The sequence below is a fragment of the Halichoerus grypus genome, chromosome 1, assembly GCF_964656455.1.
Source record: "Halichoerus grypus chromosome 1, mHalGry1.hap1.1, whole genome shotgun sequence".
Classification (NCBI taxonomy): domain Eukaryota; kingdom Metazoa; phylum Chordata; class Mammalia; order Carnivora; family Phocidae; genus Halichoerus; species Halichoerus grypus.
This window is the reverse complement of record NC_135712.1, coordinates 5,497,579-5,519,342: the sequence shown is the minus strand read 5'-3', so window position 1 is coordinate 5,519,342 and position 21,764 is coordinate 5,497,579. Positions and strand designations below refer to the sequence as shown.

At 42.3% G+C, this 21,764-nt stretch overlaps 1 protein-coding gene across 3 annotated transcripts in view; it reads right to left on the bottom strand.

Moving 5' to 3' along the window:
* DSCAM (DS cell adhesion molecule) overlaps positions 1 to 21,764 on the bottom strand; it is a 784,307-nt gene that overhangs the window by 227,770 nt on the left and 534,773 nt on the right. For all 3 annotated transcript variants that reach the window (XM_078071697.1, XM_078071718.1, XM_078071731.1), the window contains one exon: positions 17,666 to 17,785. In XM_078071697.1, coding sequence (XP_077927823.1) covers positions 17,666 to 17,785 — 120 coding nt within the window. The remainder of the gene's footprint in view (positions 1 to 17,665; positions 17,786 to 21,764) is intronic.

Here is a 21,764-nt window from a genome sequence, read left to right as displayed (position 1 = left end):
CAAACAGAGAAAGACATGTATCATATGACCTCACTGATATGAGGAATTCTTAATCTCAGGAAACAAACTGAGGGTTGCTGGAGTGGGGGGTGGGGTGGGAGGGATGGGGTGACTGGGTGATGGACACTGGGGAGGGTATGTGTTCTGGTAAGCGCTGTGAATTGTGCAGGACTGTTGAATCTCAGATCTGTACCTCTGAAACAAATAATGCAATATATGTTAAGAAAGAAAAAAAGAAGAAGAATGTAGCAGGAGGGGAAGAATGAAGGGGGGGAAATCGGAGGGGGAGAAGAACCATGAGAGACGATGGACTCTGAAAAACAAACTGAGGGTTCTAGAGGGGAGGGGGTTGGGAGGATGGGTCAGCCTGGTGATGGGTATTGAGGAGGGCACGTTCTGCATGGAGCACTGGGTGTTATGCACAAACAATGAATCATGGAACACTATATCTAAAACTAATAATGTAATGTACGGGGATTAACATAACAATAAAAAAATTTAAAAAAAAAAAAAATAGAGTTCTGCTATGGCTAAGGATGGAGGAAGACACAAAAGAATGTCCCTTTCATTCTAACAACAAAAAAGAGAGGCTGTTAATCCACAAAATCATTCTTCTCTTTGAGTAATTCAGAAAGCTGAAGTCATAGGTGACTAGGTAAACTCAGTTGCAGAGTTAAAAGCCCTGCAAGGAGATGTGGGTATATAAAGAGTTGCACCTTTGGCACAGGATGGGAGGCCAAGGACCTCGGCATAAAAGAGGACGAGAAGTGAAGAACTGGAAATAAGTTAGACCTACCACAATCTCTACTTTTCTTTTACACACCCAGGGCCAGAATTCAATAAAATATTGAGACACACAAAAAAGCAAGAAAAATGGTCCAGAGAAAAAAGTATCAACAGAATTTGGCTTGGAGCTCTCTCAGACAGGGCCTTTATAATAATTGCGATTAATATCCATAAATAGGTGGGAGGTTCAGAAAGAATCCTAAAACTGTTAAACTATATATATAAGAGACAAAATGATAAAAAAAAAGAGAGAGAACCACAATATTAGTATGAAGAAATCCTTAAATAAGCTAGTCACCAGGTTAGACACAGCAGAGGAAAAAAATGGTGAATTTGAAGCTAGGTCAATGGAAAATATCCAAATTTAAAGAAAAAGCATAAAAGAGTGACAAATGCAAAATGGATTGTCCTGGAGTTCTGAAACTATATAAAATGTTCTAACATTGAGAATTAGAGTCTCAAAAGAAGAAAAAAAGGGGCAGGAGAAATAAGATTTCAAATGCAGAAGACTTGAATACCACTATTAATCAATTTGATTTAACTGACATTTACAGAACTCTGCACCCCACAATAGCAGAAGACATACTGGTTTTGAGGGCACATTTGACACTTGTCAAAAAAGATGATATTATTAGTCATAATACAAATGTCAGTACACATTATGAAATAAAAATAATACACGTTATGTTCTATTTCCACAGCAAAACTAAAATTGAAACCAGTAACACAAATATGTCTGGAAAAACACCCAAATATTTGAAAATTAAACAACACATTTCTCAATAACTCATGAGTCAAAGAAGAAATGACCAGAGTAATTAGAAAGATACATATATTTTGAGTTGAACAAGGATATAAAAACTCCATAACAATATTTTGGGGATGCAGCTAAAAGCCGTAATTAGATGGAAGTTTGTAGCATTTAATTATTGTATTAGAAAAAGGAAGGAGATCACAAATCAGATATCTAAGCATCCACTTAAGAAGCTATTCCAAGAAGGGTAAGGAAAACCCAAAGTAAGGAAAAGGAAGAAAATAATAAAGAGGAAAACTGAAATCAGTGAAATACAAAACAGAAAAACGATAGAGAAAATAAAAACCAAAAGCCAGTTCTTTGAAAAAAAAGAAAAAAACAATACAGCAAGTGAGCCACTCACTGGATTGATGAAGAAGAGAGAAGATACAAGTTACAAATAACCATAATGAAAGTGGCCATCACTACAGCCCCTACTTGGACTGAAAGGATGATAGCATCATATCAGGAATAACTTCGTGCCAATGAATTTGACAACTTAAATTGAATAGATACATTTCTTGAAAAACAAAACTATCAAAGATCACTCAAGAAAAAGTGGATGAAGTTAATAGTCCTATATCTACAAATTAATTTATAGTTAAAAACCTTCACCACATCACACACATCAAAAAACTAATGAGGTATTGTATGGTGACTACATAACATAATAAAATTAAATAAAAAAAAAAAAACAATGAAGAAACCTTCCATGAATAACACCAGACTCACCAGTAAATATTACCTAATACTTAAAGAAGAATAAAATCAATTTTACACAAACTCTTACAGAAAATACAAAATCACTTTACAATTGATTTTATGAGGACAGCATTATCTTGATATTAAAGTCAGATGAAAACCTTATGAGAAAAGAGAACTACAGGCCAATATTCATAATGAACACAGATATAAATCCTTAACATTACCAAATCGGGTGTATCAACATGCACACAACAATGCATCACGGCCAAATGAGATTTACCCCAGGAATGCAAGGTTGGTTTAAATTCAGAAACTAGTCAATGAAACTCACTATATCAACAGACCAAAAAAAGAAATACAATATGACAATTGAATAGATACATTTTTTTTTTTTTTTACAGAATTCAACATCCTGATAAAATCTCATAGCAAACTAGGAAGAGAATGAACTTACCTGATAAAAGGTTTCTATAGAAAACTCATAACTAAATCATACATAATCAAAAAGAACCTCCAAAATATTGCTAGAATCATAGTGAGCTTAGCAAAGTCATGGGATATATCAATATAAACAATTCAAAATTAATTTTATTTATACATATATTAGTTACAAACAATTGGAAATTGAATTTTTTTTTAAAGATTTTATTTATTTATTTGACAGAGAAAGACACAGCAAGAGCGGGGACACAAGCAGGGGCAGTGGGAGAGGGAGAAGCAGGCTTCCCGCTGAACAGGGAGCCCGATGTGGGGCTCGATCCCAGGAGCCTGGGATCATGACCCGAGCCGAAGGCAGATGCTTAATGACTGAGCCACCCAGGCGCCCCTGGAAATTGAAATTAAAAAACAATATATTTGCATCAAAACATGAAATGTTTAGGAATTCATTTGAAAAGATATGTGCATGACTGGCCCATTGAGGACTACAAAAGTTCTTGCCAACAATTAATGAAGACCAAAATAAATGGAGCATGACACCATGCTCATGGATAAAAATTCTCAATATTTTCAGATAGTAGGGGGAAATCTTTTTCCATAAAAGGCCAAATAGTAAATATTTTAGGCTTTGCAGGCCACACTGTTACCACTATGTACTTCTGTCACTGGGGCACAAGAGTGGCCATAGAAAATGTACAAACAAAGCAGCATGATTGGGCTCCAGTAACATCTATTTAGAAAGACTGCTTGTGGGCAGGATTTGACTCGTGCCCCACATCTGGCTGACATCTGGTTTAAAGGAATGGAAGAAAGTACACCGCTATAAGATAACTGTAAAGTTGGAAGGTGGAACATATACAAATAATACACATTTGGATTAGTTTTGTGTCACATATCTGATGTATTAAATATCATAACATTTTAAGTAGAAAAAAATTTAAATTTATCTTATTCATAAAGAATTCAAGATCAGGGGTGAAAAGTTTTAAAGACATAATAGTGTTTTGCTTTTATAATTGCAACACATTGGGGTGCCTGGGTGGCTCAGTCGGTTAAGCGTCTGTCTTCGGCTCAGGTCATGATCTCAGGGTCCTGGAATCGAGCCCCATGTCGGGCCCCCCACTCAGTGGGGAGTTTGCTTCTCCCTCTCCCTCTACCCCCCTCTCTCCGCTCATGCTTTCTCTCTCTCTCAAATAAATAAAAGCTTTTGCAACACATTGCTTTCCACATATCAGCTATTGACTATTTTCTAAAGGGAGACAGAATGAACGAAACCAAACTTATCCCTAAATCTGTTCACTCTTTGGGAATAGAGAAGTTGTCAAAATGTAGAAAATGCTTAAACTCAGAAATATGTGTAATATGGATCCTTTAAAACTTAATTCACATGAAATTCCCAGAAGATTTTAACAAATGTTTGATGAATTATGAACATGCCAGTAAGTGAGTGATTGGTTTTGAAAAATATTTAATGAAAGCTATCAGCTTACCTATTATGGTGCAAAATTTGAGAATCCCAGATTAGGGATCTGAGAATTTTTGGTCAAAAATTCAAACAGTAAAAAAGTAAATGTCCTCTTTTTCTTAAGACCCCAATCCCATAATTTCTCTTCCTAATATTTTATAAGCCCAAATAAAAGTGTGCTCTGTTTTTACCTCAATGGGATTTATTGCTCAAGTACTGAGCACCCACTGGGGTGGCAGATCCTGCACATAGCTAGGGTCAGAAAAGACTGTGGCCTCTCCTTCAATCCTTCTCTGAGGCTAGTGGCCTCACTGTGGGGAATGTGAGCTGCCTTATGGAGAGGCTCCCGTGAGGGTGTCCTCCAACCAGTAGTCTGTGAGGACCTGAATCCTGCCACACAACAGTGGGCTTGGAAGAGGAGACTCTTCCCAGGTTGAACCTTGACATGACTGCATCCCTGACCAACACCTTAATTGCAGTGCTGGGAGAGACCTTGAAACAGAGGACTCAGCTAAGCCATACCTGGATTCCAGACCCATGGACACAAGGAGAGAATAAGTATGCATTATTTCAAGCCACTAATTTGGGGGATAATTTGTTACAGAGCAACAGATCACCCATACACTGAGAAACTAGGTAATGAGGTAAACTTTTGCTTCCTCAGTGTTCTCACATGTAAAAGTGGAAATAATACAGAATCTCCTTCATAAGGTGGTGCAGGCATTGAAGTTCTTAAACTATGGTATAGCATATAGTGAGCCCACAATATTGCTTTTTAAAAGATTTCTGCTTATAATTATTTTATGATTAGTTGACTTTCTATCTTTCTTACTCCACAAGAATGAGGACCATGTTGCAAGGAGCCTCTCCATTTATCAATCAATCCAATAACAGAGTGGAAGGTGATCTCTCAGGTTAATGCTTGGAGTGGAAATCTGCACATTTAGTGTTGAAATACATGGCTAACATGCTTACTGAAGGACACATCAATTTCATTTCCATCAGTGCTGGCTGAGGGTTCATTTCTTCCTCACACATGTACATGATTGATCTTTTTGATCTTCATCAATAAAATCCAGATCTCATTATTTTAATTTGCACATTTTGACTATTTTTTGTATTTTTCTTTGTTTTTGAGCATCTTTTCATGAATGTATTGGCAAGTTGCAAATATTTTTTTGGTGAACAGTCCATCCATAACTTTGGCCTATGTATCTATTGGACTTTCTGTCTTTTTCTTCTTCATTTGCCAAAGCACTTTGGGTCTTAAGCATTTCTGTATCCCTATTTTGCACAAATTTATTTTTGTTCTTTTTCTTTTTAAAAATCAGGATTGGATGTCAAATATTAGCAACTACTTTTCATTAGCAACTATTGAAATGATCATATGCCTTTTCTCCTATAAAAGTTGACTGTATGTTTTAAAAATTTGGTTTTATAAATAGTAAAATTCCTTTTTATGGATCACATGTTCTTTAGGATAAGGATAAGGGGATATTATTAGGACTTAAAATCAAAGCAAAAGCCTTTAATTTTTATTTAAGTGCTTAAATTTGGTCCACATTTTGAAAACCTGTAAAGGCTATTGATGCCCTTCTCAAAGTTAACTGCAAGAAAGGAGCCAGATCTAGTCCAAAGCACACAACCTAAAAATTCAGCCAAATGTAGGATTTAAAGAGTATATCCACATGGCAGAAAACCAGGAAATCTGAAGATGCAATGGGATTTGTAAATTATGTAAAACTGTGTACAAAACACTAAAAAATCTAATGAAATGCTGATACAGTATGAGCCAGTTATAGGATATTTCATGTCAAAAACATGTATGTCTTCCTTTTCTTAAAGACTTTTCACCAGAAAAATACTTGTAATATTTGACACATGGATACCAAAGAATTACAACAGAGAATTTAACTATGTTGCTAAGCTGTCTCAATTAAATAGCAGAAAAGGATTAGCTATTAATTCCTATCTAGATTGAGAGAAGCCTCTTCATTACTAAAAGGTCTGAACAAAGACAGAAATAAAGCATAAACGCATTTGAAAAAACATTAAATGTTTTTTTCATGAGGAAATGAACCTAACTTGAAGGGTCACACAATTTATAAATCTAATCATAGTTGCTAAACAGAGTAATAGTGAACCAATTCATCTACCATAAGAACAGCAGTCCCAAGGATTAGTATTTGTTTAATTTAAGGGAAGTAGACTTCGTCACAGTTTGATACAATTATCAGTCATCCACTTAAGGTTCATCATTATTGTAAAGAGCAAAATTTAACACAGTGGCAACAATATTCAAAATTCTGTAATCTTGTTGCCATGAGGTAAGCACTCTGGGTAATTAGCTAGAGGATACACTACAGCAGCCAGAAGTCATTAATTAAAAAGCTGTCGATTTTCTGTGGCCAGCTGGGGTCAAGTGGGGACAACTTTAATGCTCTATTACACGAAAAGAAAATGTTAAAGCATTATGTAAGGCACATACTGAATTACTGGGTGTGTTAATGCTGTGTGACCTTTCTTATTTATGGAAAGATATGTTTGGCAGTGTTTCCAAAGACTGAGGGAGTGGGCACAGGGGGAAGAGAACAGTCAAGGGTCACCAAGAGAATCCACTTGGAAGGCAGCAGTGAAGATGGTGATTGATTCATCTTTTCTTCCACTCTCGAGTCATTACTGGTCTGTAGTGAGAGCACTTGGCTGAGTCAGAAGAATTGGAAACTTACGAACTGTGCCCCTGAGCAAATAGCTTATTTTCTCTGCACTTAATTTCATCGGACATGCAACAGGAAGAACAACGCATTTCTTCTATGCTTGGCAGATTGTTGTTCACCAAAGGCAGCAAGACTGTGTGGATGTGAGCGTAAATGCCTACATAAGAACTGAAAAAGTGGGCCAATGACCACATGCAGAGTCTCCCTAGCAGGCTGGAATAACGTTGGTTTGAAGTCAAACAGAACAGTGGAAAGGAGATCTCTCTCTATGCTCCCTGGGCTGCACCCAAATGGTAAGGCTGAGAGCACATCCCTCTCCCCACCAAGGAATCGAAAACACAGTCCCTTTTATCCTTAAGGAGCAGGTATTTCCCTGAGGAATGAGTTTGTTTTGCTTGCTCAGGGAGGTGGTTTTCCTTGTCCTGGAAGAGTTGGTGGGTTGCAGGGAGTGAGTAGCTAGAAAAACAGAAGCAGATATGGGAGGGGGAGAGCAAGTAGCAACAGGAGCGGCAGCGAGGCACCTGCTCCAGGGTGAGCAGCTGCAAAAGGAACCATTGCTCAGTGACCACGTGCTGACTTCTGGTGTCTCGTTCTGGAGAAGAGCCCAGAGGTGCACAGAGGCAGGGTCCGGAGGCCCTGGTCCAGGTCCAGGTCCAAAGGGAGAAGCTTCCAGGCTGTACAGCACGTGCATGTGACACTTGTCCACATGCTTGGTTCGGATATTCTGTGTCCATCCTCAGCCTCCTGGGACTCTTCTGATCTCTTCCCTAAATTACAGGGATTGGAAGCTTGAGAAAACCCATTTCCTTCTGAATTGTCACCAGGCCCTGGTTTATATTTTACCAGTGAGAGGCACTTGCATACAGTTTGGAGGGTTCAGGGAAGGAAAAACCACCATTCTCCTTCAGAAGCAAGAAGCTGGGGAAGAGGCAGATGATGAATGTCACTTCCGGGAGAACGTCCCTTCCTGAAGAACGTCACTTCCGGGAGAACGTCACTTCCGTGAGAACACATCACTGCTCTGGAGCCAGGGGCGGCTGTAGCCACAGACGGGAGGAGCTTCTTACAATTCCCGTGTTTCTCGAGCTCCTGAGAGGTAGCTGGGTTTCTCCCACCCTTCCCAAGATTTTGCATGCATCTAATTCCCGGTATTAAGTCTTTTTTTCATAAAACACCACACCTTAACTGGGACAGCATCAAAGTTACTTATTTTGTAGATCTGCATATAATTATGCTCACTGCAATTCAGTTTCCTTCCCTTCATTCCTTTATGTCTGTCCTGAAGACCCCACCCCAGGGAAAACCACCTCACTTAGGTCGACTAGCTTCATGCCTGCCCGGTACTAGCTACCATTTGGTAGTTCACTAGCTCAGCACGCCAACTGCATGACTTTATACCTAATTGGCAAGGATTCCTTTTTATCATTAAGGTGGAACACTGGCCCCTCACTCACTCATCAGAAAATAGAACCATGAACTGACACAAGTCATCAGGGAGTTTAAGTGACTCCATTACGCTGATGCCACCATCATTTTGCGTTGGGATTGTGGGCTGTCAGGAGCCCCTGCAGCTGCATCCACCACACAGGGCCTTCAGCCACCTCTTCCCTGGAGCAAGAGATCCCCAAACATTTGCCCTCAGGGTGGCTGCCTCTGTCTATAAGAACAACGAGGGAAAGGGCAGATGGAGGAGTGGAGAAAAAGAAGGGCAGGGAGGGAAAGATGGGCCTGGGGCCTATGGTCCTGGTGACCCTATCAAGGCTCAGGGAAATTGCAGCTTCTTTGGGTAGGGGTGGGGGAGTATCTTGGAGCACCTCCCAGGGCCACTAAACTCCACTTATTTTAGCCCAGAGGAAGGCAGAAGATTTTCACCCACGCTGAGTTTTATTCTACCATCAAAGGAAGAAAATAAAACAATATGTTGAGTATCCATCCCCTACTGTTCTGCTCACAATCCTTTTCCAAGAACTCATGATGTTTGTGAGACCCATTGTCCCCATGTGGGGACCATATAAGTGGACTGTTTTTGTTGTACACAGGGAGCCACATTCCACTTTGAAGTTGGGTTTATTTTCACCACTATGTCACAGAGAGGTGTTGTCTTCTCCTTTTTTAGATTCTTTGAGCTCTTTCCCTGTATTAATTCCAGATTCTTGTGCTAGTGGGGACAGGGACACTGGATAACAATTGGGCCCAACAGCCTCGATGAGCCCGGTGTATGAGCTTGAAGCAAGTGTTGCTAGAAAGACCTAGGAGGTTCGCTGTAGGTCCAGCAAACTGATGGCTCAGAAGAGGTTGAACCATGGGGTTAGAGACTCAGGGAACTCTGCCCACACAGAGAACAGGGTAAGTGGTGAGCCCAGGAGTACCTGAGGGCTTGTCTCATGCTGCATGTTCTTCCTGTCATTCCAAAACACAGGTCTTGGGGACTGTGGATGGCCCTGGGATGTCACCTTGACCTTGGGAGAGAAGGGGTGAGCAGGACCAAGGTGAGGCATTCTAGGGCAAGCCCCTGAAGTAGGAGAAGGCTCCCAAGGGGTTACCTGAGCAGTTGGACCAGGTACTGAGCATAGTGTTTGTGTCTCAGTCTGACATTGAGCATGATGCATGGAAACATCCAGGGAACTGTTGCAAGTGTCTGCTTCTATTTCTATAGATTTCTAAACAAAAGAGTCAAGTCCCTGTTGTCCCCTATACCAAGTCGACAATAAGCGAGGAGGGTTTGGGTAGTAGGGGCTGATGCCAAGCAACACTTGGACACCTCTGGGACCTCGGTGGTAAGGGACATCCAGGACCTCTGACAGACTGCACCTGTGGATGCAAAAATGACCACCGTGAATGGCTTTCTGGGGACCGTGGGAGATGCCTGAACACAAGCAAAACCACCTTGCACTAAACAGCAGCAGATGCTCGGACACCTCTGAGGAAAACTGGAGCTGGGGGAGCGAAGGCTCTGCTGAGGAGGGAAGGATACAGGCAGAGGCTGGGAGAAAGGCAATCTGAGAGAAACAGGCAGGACAAGGAGGGCCCCACACCAACTGCAGGCCACTGTGGGTCCTAGAGAGCAGAAGAACACAGGAACTCTCCCAAATTAAGGGCAACCTCTCCCTCACTGGGGGGAGAGACACAGGTGACCTCAGAGGGCCAACAAAGCCTGGTTACCGATGGGCCGCCTTTCCACCCAGAAAACTGAAGAGGACCAAACACACTTGCAGGCAGAAGTTTACAAATACTGCCTCAGGTACACAGAAAGAAAGCAATTAAATTATAATGGACATTTTAAAAAGATTTAAATAGGGCACCTGGGTGGCTCAGTTGATGAAGCGTCTGCCTTCAGCTCAGGTCATGATCCCAGGGTTCTGGGATTGAGCCCTGCATCAGGCTCCCTGCTCTGCAGGGAGCCTGCTTCTCTCTCTACCCCCCCACCCCCACTTTTGCTCCCTTTTACTATCTCTCTCTCTCTCAAATAAATAAATAAAATCTTAAAAAAAAAGATTTGAATAAATAGAGTGTCCATGATATTGGCTGGGAAAGCTCAATATTTTAATGAGGTCCCTGTTCTCCACGTTAACCTTTAAATTTATTACAATCTCCCAAAGTTTTCAGAATAAATTTTTCTGGAATTTGATAAAATTATTCTGACATTCATCTAGAAGAAATAAACAAACAAAACTCCACGTGAGAAAGACAGGACATTTTTAGGTGGGTGGGGGGATGGGGTAACTGGGGGATGGGTATTGAGGAGGGCACAGGATGTGACGAGCACTGGGTGTTATAAGCAACTAATGAATCACCGACCTCTACATCAAAAACCAATGACGTACTATATGTTGGCTAATTGAATTTAAATAAAAAAGAGGAAAAAAAGAAAAAAGAAATACAGGACATTTTTAGAAAACAAGTAAAGAGTATCATTGTACTAGATACTAAAATATATTTGGAAGAGAGAACCCTCTAATATGCATGGTCCCAATGCCAGATCGGAGTAAAAGAAAGGATCTAAAACAGACTTCAGTGGACACATTTTCTTTTTTGTAGATTATAAAGTAGTTCATGTTAGTGGGGGAAAAGTTGGCCTATCCAATACATGGTTTTAGGACCCCTGGTACCCATGTGAGCTGTTGATGATGACTGCTGGTGTTCTTGACTAATTGCTATGTGCCAGGCACCAGGATAAATGCTTTCTATGAATCATCTTACTAAATCATTACATGCATCCCCTCATTTTATCCGCCAGACACATGAGGAAGCTGTGGTTCACACAGGTTAAGTAATTTTCCCGTAGTAACATAGTCAGACAGTGTTGTGTCTAGTGTCCGAACTCAGCTGACTCTCTTAACAGAGGAGTTCTTAACTACTTCTCCTAGATTCCCACCTCACTTATTTTTCTGAAAGAAAGCCCAAATTTAATACAGCTTAGTGTATAAACAATGGGGTTTAAGGTTTAAAGATGGCAGCATAAAACCAGCATTTCCTCTCTTCCTGGAAACCAACCATACAAGTACAAATAGGAGAAAGAGGGATGGAATACCTCAACCACAAAGGAGGTAAGCGGTAAACTAGAAGTGTACCTTGAGCAGAGGTGCGTGCAGAAAGACAAGGACAGAGGACCGTGGCTGCGAATCTGAGCAAGCATCAGGACGGGATGTGTTGTCAGAGTGGGGGCACATCCGAGGGGCCCTATTGGCACCTGGGACCGCAGTGTGCCCAGGCTGGGGGGGGGGGGGGCTGGAGCTTTCCCTACACCTGCTGTGGCCCTTAGAATCAGACAGGGAGGATTCGGCGAGGAACCAGATACGTGGACAAAGCAATCTCTTTGTGGGGATACGAATTTTCTCAAATGGGAGTTCTCAAAAAGAAGCCAGCATCTAGCAAAGATGCTATGATAGAAGCAGAAAAAGCAATCAGGTAATGGGATCACACCAGAAACACGTTGCCGTGAGTTAGATGAAAGCTGTGAACAAAACAGCCACTTGTCTAGGAAGCCAGAGCTCAAGCAAGAGTGAAATATGAAGCAGCGGGAATGGCGAAGGGAGGAGGAAAAATGAAATCACAAACGTGAAGGAAAAATTGGAGAGAATGCAAAGAACAGACTTGGCTCAGGTAAAAGGCATAGAAAATAAACATTAAAATATCATATTTGAGTCAACGGCTAAAAACTCCGAGAGAAAACAGCTCCTGTAGTGGGTAGGTGAAGGGAGCCCTGTGATGCCACAAGGGGGACCCTGCAGAAAATGAAAAGCAGGGAAGAGAACAAATATTTACAGGTGTAATTTAGGCATTGTTTTCTTAAATTAAAGATGCTTAGAATCCACATATTAACTAGCACACCACAGCTGAGGGACAACGGGACCCCAGATGAATGACCTGAAGGCACAGACCATACATTTGCTGGACTCCGAAGTCAGCTTTTTGGTTACATGCAGCAAAATGATTCTACCAGGAAGTCAGGCAGCCCCTGTCGCCTCCCTGGAAATAACGTGAGCCACCCGCCTCCTACCAGCCAAACCGGCTTTGTGTGTGAAAAAGGAACAGACACGCCATTGCGATGGAGCAGAGCTTGGAACAGTTCTCGCTGGAAACCAATGGCTTAGGACCGGTGGTAGCACAGGGTCAATGTCACAGAACGGAGGCAAATCTAAAGTGGGGTGTATGGCAGCAGGCCAGAAGGTGGAAGGTATGAGCTCTGACAGTGCGGAAAGCATTTATCAAAAAAAAAAAAAAAAAGTATGCCTGGAAAGTCCCTCATTGCTTATCCTGGGGACTGAGGGCTGTGTCTACGGAGAGGCCGGCACTCCTGAGCTGACCGCAGCCCAATTTGCCCTCCGGGAGTGGGAGTGCTCCATCTCTTGTCAAAGACGCCTCCCCTTCGCTCACACCCACAGCCAGCCCATCAGCCTAGCGGATTCTGAACTGCTTCCCCTCCTGCGGGGCTGTCACCCTGATCCAAGCCATGTCATGGCTTGGGGGCCGCTAACAGGCTCCAGCCGCAGGTCCGGCCTCCACACACAGGGCCGATGCACCGCGCCTGCTGGATTGCTCCAACAGCCTCCTGGTTCAGGGGTCAGCATGGCAGTGGAAGAAAGGGGAGAGTGTCACTGTCACTACTGTGACCCCCACTCACTCCCACTTTGGCATCACCACATCCTTGCAATGACTGATGGGAGAGCTGACCCCCTGTGGCCTCTTGGATCTCCTTTCACTCTGCCCAGCTTCAGGGTCTTCCTCAGTGTTTCTGGAACATTCCAGGCTCAAACACACTTCTGCCCCTGACTTTGGCACCAGCTGGCCCCTTGACCTTCGGCGCTTCCCCTGCAGACGTGCACAAGGCTCGTCTCCCATTTCTTTCAGGCTTCGCTAACATTACCTGCTCTCGGGCCTTCCCTGACAACCTTATCTGAAATGCAAACTACTCCCCACTCCTCTCCGACCCCCACACACCAAGACATCTCTGACCGTTGCCCTTGAAAGTTTCCATAAGGAAGCTTCCCTGGAGTCAGAAGTACCCCTGTCCCTGGGCAGCCAGAGAGTGAAGGATGCCCCAGCGGGCCACACGCCAGAGCACTGGCTGGTTCTTACCGGAGCAGCCCCTCCTTGGGCCCGAGCGGCTAACAAGGGGATGGTCCCCAGGACAGTGGCTGAAACCTGTTCCCGCCACCATACATTTCTGGGAACACAGATGAGGCCCACTATGGTATTCAGCCCTGATTTAAAAAAATCTCTTCAGACAAGAGGCTTTGTTTGTCTGTGTAAAAGGAAAAAACAATCAGGAGACAGAATTGGATGTTTTAGACTTGGCGCATCCATACCCAATGTCAAAACTGTAAGAACGTTATCTTCCCACAAAGACTGCTTCCTTCCTGCACCCGACGTCCTCAAGCCACTGCACTGACTCTGGAATTCTGCAGCCTCAGGATTAAACTGTTGCAGCTCTCAGAGGAACAACCCAAGTCCATTGTGTTTACATCTCTTTTGGTCACACATAAGGAAGGCGCCCTGATGCTCTCAGTGAATATTTGATTACTGGGAACACATTCCATAAGCAAGGCTAAATTTTTCTTAAGAAATACCTTTATCACTTGTATAATTAAAATGATAATATACAATCTCCCCCTTTTCCATCGGAAGATATTTAAAAATAGCATTGGGGCACCTCGGTGGCTCAGTCAGTTAAGCTGCCAACTGTGGATTTAGGCTCAGGACATGATCTCAGGGTCCTGGGATCAGGCCCCGCACCAGGATCCATGCTCAGCAGGGAGTCTGCTTAGGATTCTCTCTCTCCCTCTTCCTCTGTCCCTATCCCAACTCATATGCGCGCTCTCTCTCTCAAATCTTTAAAAATAAGCAGACCTCTTATTTAAAAAAATAATAAAAATAAGCATAACACCGGTATTACTTTCATTGTAGGAAACCGGCAATGATGTAAACTGCGGAAGGTTGTGTGCAGGAATACAATTCTGGCCAGTGGCCAAGGTGTCTTGAAAGTGATAGAAATTGCTTACTCTGAGCCAGCCATTCTACTCATAGAAATTTATCCCTGGAAAAAATGGACATGTACAAGGATCGATGAGATAGTCACTGTGACATTTTTAGGAGAGTGAAAACTCAGAAGAATGCTAACATACACTATGCAGCAAGAGCATTGGACGCACCTAGCTGCCAAGGGTCCATCCTCCCCTCTTACTTCATGAAGTAGCCCAAGCTGTAGGCATGGCGGCCACGTGCGTCCTTACAAAGCATCTTGCAGACCCCTAAGGGGTTTTTTGTTGGTTTGTTTTGACGCTTATTACCAGATTTATTAGAGAAATCTCTACTCAAGGTAAAAGGAAGGGAGGGGCGGTGGGGGTGGGGAGCCGGGACCGGGGCTGCCCACGCTCCCGGGGCCAGCAGTGGCTGGAGTTACAGCGGTGCCCACGGCTCTGGGTTTGACCAAGACAGCACTCTGTGCCCGATGAGGCTGCATTCCGGACTGTCACACGCCAGACCACCAGGGCTGAGCACACGGAACCCACGGAGAGAATTAAGACACACGTGGTTTGTAGTTTCATTGTTTTGAAATCAGTTCGACCATAAAAATGAGATTGGGGTGGGACCAGCGATGCAACTGAGCCACCAGAGAAGAGGCGGGGGAGGGGCTGGCCCCAAGGGCGGACCAGCAGAACTGATTTATGGACATTCTGGAGAGGTCCCTGCAGGGGGATGACTCAGGTCGGGTGGCAGCTCTCTCCCTTCAGTGGAAAAATTGGAAGTGGCCATGGAGCTCAGTGATGGGAGCTGCTTGCCAACGGGGCAGAACAGAGGTACAAGCAGTTTGGGTCCCTGATACCCTAGAGGAAAAAACAAACTGGTCCTGAACTATCTGTCCAGACTCCGCATAGGAGAAAGAGTAAACCCCTGTGGCTTTAAGTCACTGACCCTAATCCTAGCAAAGTCAAAGAGATAGTTAGAGGGACTTATGGAAGTATTAATGTGAATACTGCACAGGTATTAAAAAGTCATAGTGATCACCCATGTTTATTGACATGGAAAGAAATTCACAGCATATTGATAACTGAAGAAAGGAGATTATAAGTTAGGAAGAATCATATGATCAATTAAAAAAGCCTGCAAAATTATATGCATATCCACGGATATATATATTTGCTAGGGGACAGGTCTGATAGGCTAGCCAAAAACACAGAGTAGTTATCTTTATCTTTGAATGATGCTATTTGGGGGGAATTTAACTTCATAAAAAATTTTTTGTTGCAATTTCTATGTGTTTCTTTGATGATTTCATATTGCACATAAAATTTAAAAATAAAAAAGGCTACTGAAACTTAATTCGCACATGAATGATGGGAAGGAATAAAATGTCTATCAGATCCATGACAGAGGAAGCACTATTTCATCTATGAGAAACACTCTTACAAATAAATAAAATATGGAGAGAAGTATGTAACATGAATAAGAAATTTCCGAAAAGGGAAGCAGAAGTGGTCAGTAAACAGAGGAAAAAATGTTGTAACATCATTAGTAATCCAAATATACAAATTAAAACAGAAAGCCATTTCAACCATCACATTATAAAGTTTAAGAATAAAAAGATCCTTTCAAATTGGCGAGGATGCAGGGACACACAGAGCCTCACCCTGCTGGTGAGTATGCAAACTGCTGCAATATTTTCCAAAGGACCCTGGGCCAGTACAGACCAAAAGCCTTAAATGTGGTCATGCTACTTTACTTCTAAGGATTTCCCTAAAGAAAACAATCACACAGACACACATCACCTACACATCCAAGGATGTTCATCCGGTGGAGTTTATAGTAGTGATACACTGAAAACAATCTCAAGGAGAAAGAGGGAGCCTTCCACAATGGCAAACATTAGGTATAATTTTGAAGAAGGTAAGTGTTGTGGGAAATGTTCATAATATCATATATGAACATGTATATAAACTAAGTTAAATGCATGCTGTTTGTTTTCATGTAATGCAACATGAGGCTTCAAATATGGCCTAAAATAAAAGGTCACGTGGGCAGATATTCTGAATAACAGGCTTAGGTTTTTGAATAAAATGCTTTCACATGGACAATGTATGTGGCAGGCTATAGGGGAGGAGCCTCAAGGAATTCTTAAAAATTTAATTGATTCCCTCCTGCAATGAAGTGGTTTCTAGCACACTCTTCCCTCCCTCTTCTCTTTCCCCTGGAAGGAGGTGGTAAATAAGACCCATTTGTTCTGCTTTTGTTGCACTGATATTTCCATAATAAGAAAATGCAACATGTTACTTTAAAAAGCAACATCTGGAATACAAACCATAATAAACCAAACAAATAAATAATACACTCAGAACAATTAAACACACATAGTAGGTCTTAGATTGTTAGGAAAAGAGACCATGATTTATTTGTTTATCCCACCCGTGTGCGTTTGGCCTTCAACCGTTTGATAAATTACTGAGTGAAGATGAGTGAATGAGAAAAGAAAGAGAACTCCAATATGTTGGTGAGCACAGTTAAGCACCCTTCCCTGGAGAAGACTGTAAGATGGATATAAATGATCTCTATGGTGTCTAGAATGTTCCCCATTAGTCTGCATGTTACATGTTTCTATTCCTGTAATGTTTACAGTCTTACCTTAAAACTGGCGAAGATGCTTTGCCTTTGAGGAGAAAGCATGATTAGGCACACATATTCAAACAAAGAACACTGGATGCTCAACATAGGACATGGATGTGTGTGTTTTTAAAAGAGCATACCAAAAAAAAAAAAAAAAAAAGAGCATACCAGGCAAATGATATGGAATTTGTATATTCTAAGATAACTAGTTAAATAAATCCATCAATTTTATTTTTAACCGTCTACACCCACTTAATGTCATATGTATAAATCCTGGGGATTCTTTTCAAACAATGGACAATTCTGACAATTCGTTCTTGTGTCTGCACATGGAGGGGTGTGCAGTGTTCCCCAAGCAGATCATGGTTACACCACACAGGTAGGCAATGCAGAGCTTTCCCCAGGGCTGAAATAACTTCCAATGAATCCCCTGCCCCATTCATGATCTTTCCCAGGGCATGCTATACAAGACCAGACACTCCTGGTTCAAATTAAAAACACTCAGGTGGACCAGAGGGGTAAATGTGAGAAGACAGACTTGGTGGAGGTGGGAACATATCTACTTGCCAGAAGCATGTCTGGAAGGATGCAAAATGCTCCTCTAATTCTTTAGATTCTACCATGTTCGGCAGGCAACAAGCAAATCAAGTAACGTCATACCTTTAGAGAACTTCCACACTATGGTGGGTACAGGGTAGCCCTCCGCTGAGCAATTGAGGATGACAGCCTTGCCATAAATCCCGTCCTGGTCCCGTGGCTGAACCACAAATTTGGGAGGAACTGAAAAGAGAAAAACGTCACCCTTAATTCAGACAAGAACACAACTTATTTTAATACCTTTAGGTATGATCTGAAGTCCAAAAATTTTAATGAACATTAAAATACAAACAACATGTTAACATATATGGAAAATTGAAAAACAGTATTTGTGAGCTGGAACAAATTAGGAAAGTGACCTCAGTGTACGAAATCAATGATATTCTGCACACTGAAGTTACTTTGCCCTGGGGAAAACTGGGATCATGTGTGGGAGTTTGACTAAACCAAGGGAATATGACATTCTGTTTTTTTTTGGGGGGGGGGGTTATAGAAGATCTTCAGCAATCCACTCCATGGCAAATAGAATCAGGGCCACAATTGAAAGAACAAAGAGCAATTATCAAGAGTAAGTATTCCTCTTGGGTGTGCACTGCTCAAAGCATTTGGTATGTATTCTTCTTCTAACAGGAGATGAAGGGAAAATTAATAGGCATCCCCTAAAGGCAATAAGGAACATAGCATGGTATTGAACTTTTCCCAAAAATCTGATGAAGACATATAGACCATTATTCCTGATGTCAGCACTCTTCTGGGCCAATGGGGGACAATGGAGGCTAACTGAAGTGAGGTACCATGATGGCTTTATCATAAGTGTATAAAAAAGGCAGATTAAATAACTGAGTATTTGGTGAGTTTTGTGAGGTGCCGAAAAAAATGCATCCCTACCCAAAACATACACAAGCACCCTGTTTAGAACATACCTCCCAAGAGAAAGCAAATGCCTTGAGTTAAGTTATTGTGATTCTAAGAGTTTTTGAGCCTTCTCTTAAAGAGAGGATATGGATACTTCTAGGAAAGGCAGCACCTGAAGGTGTTAGAATCTCAGAAACTTTTCCAGGAGACCTGGATTTCGTCTGGTCCCAGGAATTCAGCTGGATAGGGATCAAACCATTCTGAACACCTATGAACTCAACATGAGATCGAAGAAAGGAATAGCAACAACTCTGAACAGAAAAGCGACCACCTTCTGGAAGGTAGGACGTGCGGAGAAGTGAATCCAAGGCGATATTTGGGAGGATAGACGGCGGGGGAGGGGCCTCCGTCGGCCGCTTCTGGCAAGTGATAGAGCCACGGAGCACAAAATCGGAACTTGTAGAAGTCTGCTCCGCTGAGGGACGTCACTCCAGTAGCTAAGCGGGGGGTGGAACCCTCGTGGGAGAGTGTGGTCTCAGGACCCTCGGGGACACAGGAAGACCGGGGTGCCTGAGTGCGGCAGAGCTCCCAGGGATCGGAGCGGGGAAGCCGGCTGCAGAGACGGAGCCCAGGCGCGGGCTCTCAGCTCGGGGTTGTCATAAACCGTGATCCGCGGCACAGTCGGGCCACTGCTCCTCCAGCAGGGACCCAACAAGCGGCAGATCCGGGGAGACTCACCTTCTTCCCCCGGGAGGAGAGGTGCGGGAGTGCACCGCGGGGATCTGCTGGGTTTGGAGACTCCACCCGGGGTCGGGTGCCAGAGATGGAAACGCGCGGTCACAGGCCGGGTGAGTACGGAGTGCGGCCGGAGACCGGGGAGACGGGAGGGACTGACGGCTTTTCTCTGGGGGCGCACTGAGGAGCGGGACCCCGAGTTCTCGGCTCCTCCGGGGCGGAGACTGGGAGGCTGCCATTTTCACTCTCGGCCTCCGAAGCTGTACGGAAAGCTTGCAGGGAACAAAAGCTCCCGAGAGCAAACCCGAGCAGATTACTTAGCCCGGACCGGCAAGGGCGGGGCAATTCCGCCTCCGGCAAAGACACTTGGGAACCATGGCAACAGGCCCCTCCCCCAGAAGATCAGCGAGAACAGCCAGCCAAGACCAAGTTTACCGATCACTGAGAACGGCAGAACTCCAGCGCTAGGGGAATACTGCACATAGAATTCATGGCTTTTTTACCATGATTCTTTAGTCTTTCAAAGTTAATTTTTTTTTAACTTTTTTTTTTTTGAATTTTTCTTTTTCCCTTTTTCAACCAACATCTTATCAATCCCTTTTTTAAAAAACATTTTTATTTTTCATTTTTAGAGTCATATTCTATCCATCCATAGTAGTTACCCTTATTTTTGGCATACATATATAAGTTGTTCTCTCTTTAAAATTTTGAGATACAGTTTCTTCTAACAGATCAAAATATACCCTAAATCTCTAGTGTATGGCTTTCTTCTAGTCTCCTGCCTGATCATATTCTCTCCCTTTTTTTAAATTTTTTTCTCTTTTAAATCCTCTTCTTTTTTCAAACAACTTCTTATCTTATCAATTCCTTTTATAAAATCCTTTATAATTTTCATCTTTACAGTCATATTCCATCCCTTCATCATATTAACCCTTATTTTTGTACATATATAAGTTTTTCTTTCTTTAAAATTTTGGGAGGCACTTTCTTCTAAGAGACCAAAATACACCCAAAATCTAGTGTGTGGCACTGATCTATGCACCAGCCTAATCATATTTGATCATATTCTGTTTTTTTTGTTTTGTTTTGTTCTGTTTTTCTTTTTCTTTTTTTTTCTTTCTTTCCCTTTCTTTTCCCCTCGTTTCAGGTCTTTTCTGATTTGTTTAGAGTATATTTTCTGGGGACGTTGTTACCCTGTTAGCATTTTGTTCTCTCATTCATCTATTCTCCTCTGGACAAAATGACAAGACGGAAAAAATCACCTCAACAAAAAGAACAAGAGGCAGTACCGACTGCCAGGGACCTAATCAATATGGACATTAGTACGATGTTGGAACTAGAGTTCAGAATGATGATTTTAAAGATACTAGCTGTGCTTGAAAAAAGCATGGAAGTTATTACAGAAACCCTTTCTGGAGAAATAAAAGAACTAAAATCTAACTAAGTCAAAATAAAAAAGGCTATTAATGAGGTGCAATCAAAAATGGGGTCGCTAACTGCTAGGATAAATGAGGCAGAAGAGAGAACTAGCAATATAGAAGACCAAATGATGGAAAATAAAGAAGCTGAGAAAAAGAGGGATAAACAACTACTGGATCGTGAGGGCAGAATTCGAGAGATAAGCAATACCATAAGACAAAACAACATCAGAATAATTGGGATCCCAGAAGAAGAAAGAGAGAGAGGGGCAGAAGGTATATTGGAACAAATGATAGCAGAGAACTTCCCTAATTTGGGGAAGGAAACAGGCATCAAAATCCAGGAGGCACAGAGAACCCCCCTCAAAATCAATAAAAATAGGTCAACACCCCGACATCTAATAGTAAAACTTACGAGTCTCAGAGACAAGGGGAAAATCCTGAAAGCAGCTCGGGAGAAGAGATATGTAACCTACAATGGTAGAAACATTAGATTGGCAACAGACCTATCCACAGAGACCTGGCAGGCCAGAAAGGACTGCCATGATATATTCAGAGCACTAAATGAGAAAAATATGCAGCCAAGAATACTATATCCAGCTAGGCTGTCATTGAACATAGAAGGAGAGATTAAAAACTTCCATGACAAACAAAAACTAAAGGAATTTGCAAACACGAAACCAGCCCTACAACAAATATTGAAAGAGGTCCCCTAAGCAAAGAGAGAGCCTAAAAGCAACATAGACCAGAAAGGAACACAGACAATATACAGTAACAGTCACCTTACAGGCAATACAATGGCACTAAATTCCTATCTTTCAATAGTTACCCTGAATGTAAATGGGCTAAATGCCCCAATCAAAAGACACAGGCTATCAGATTGGATTAAAAAATAAGACCCATCAATATGCTGTCTGCAAGAGACTCATTTTAGACCCAAAGACACCCCCAGATTGAAAGTGAGGCGGTGGAAAACCATTTACCATGCTAATGGACACCAAAAGAAAGCTGGGGTGGCAATCCTTATATCAGACAAATTAGATTTTAAACCAAAGACTGTAATAAGAGATGAGGAAGGACACTATATCCTATTTAAAGGGTCTATCCAACAAGAAGATCTAACAATTGTAAATATCTATGCCCTAACATGGGAG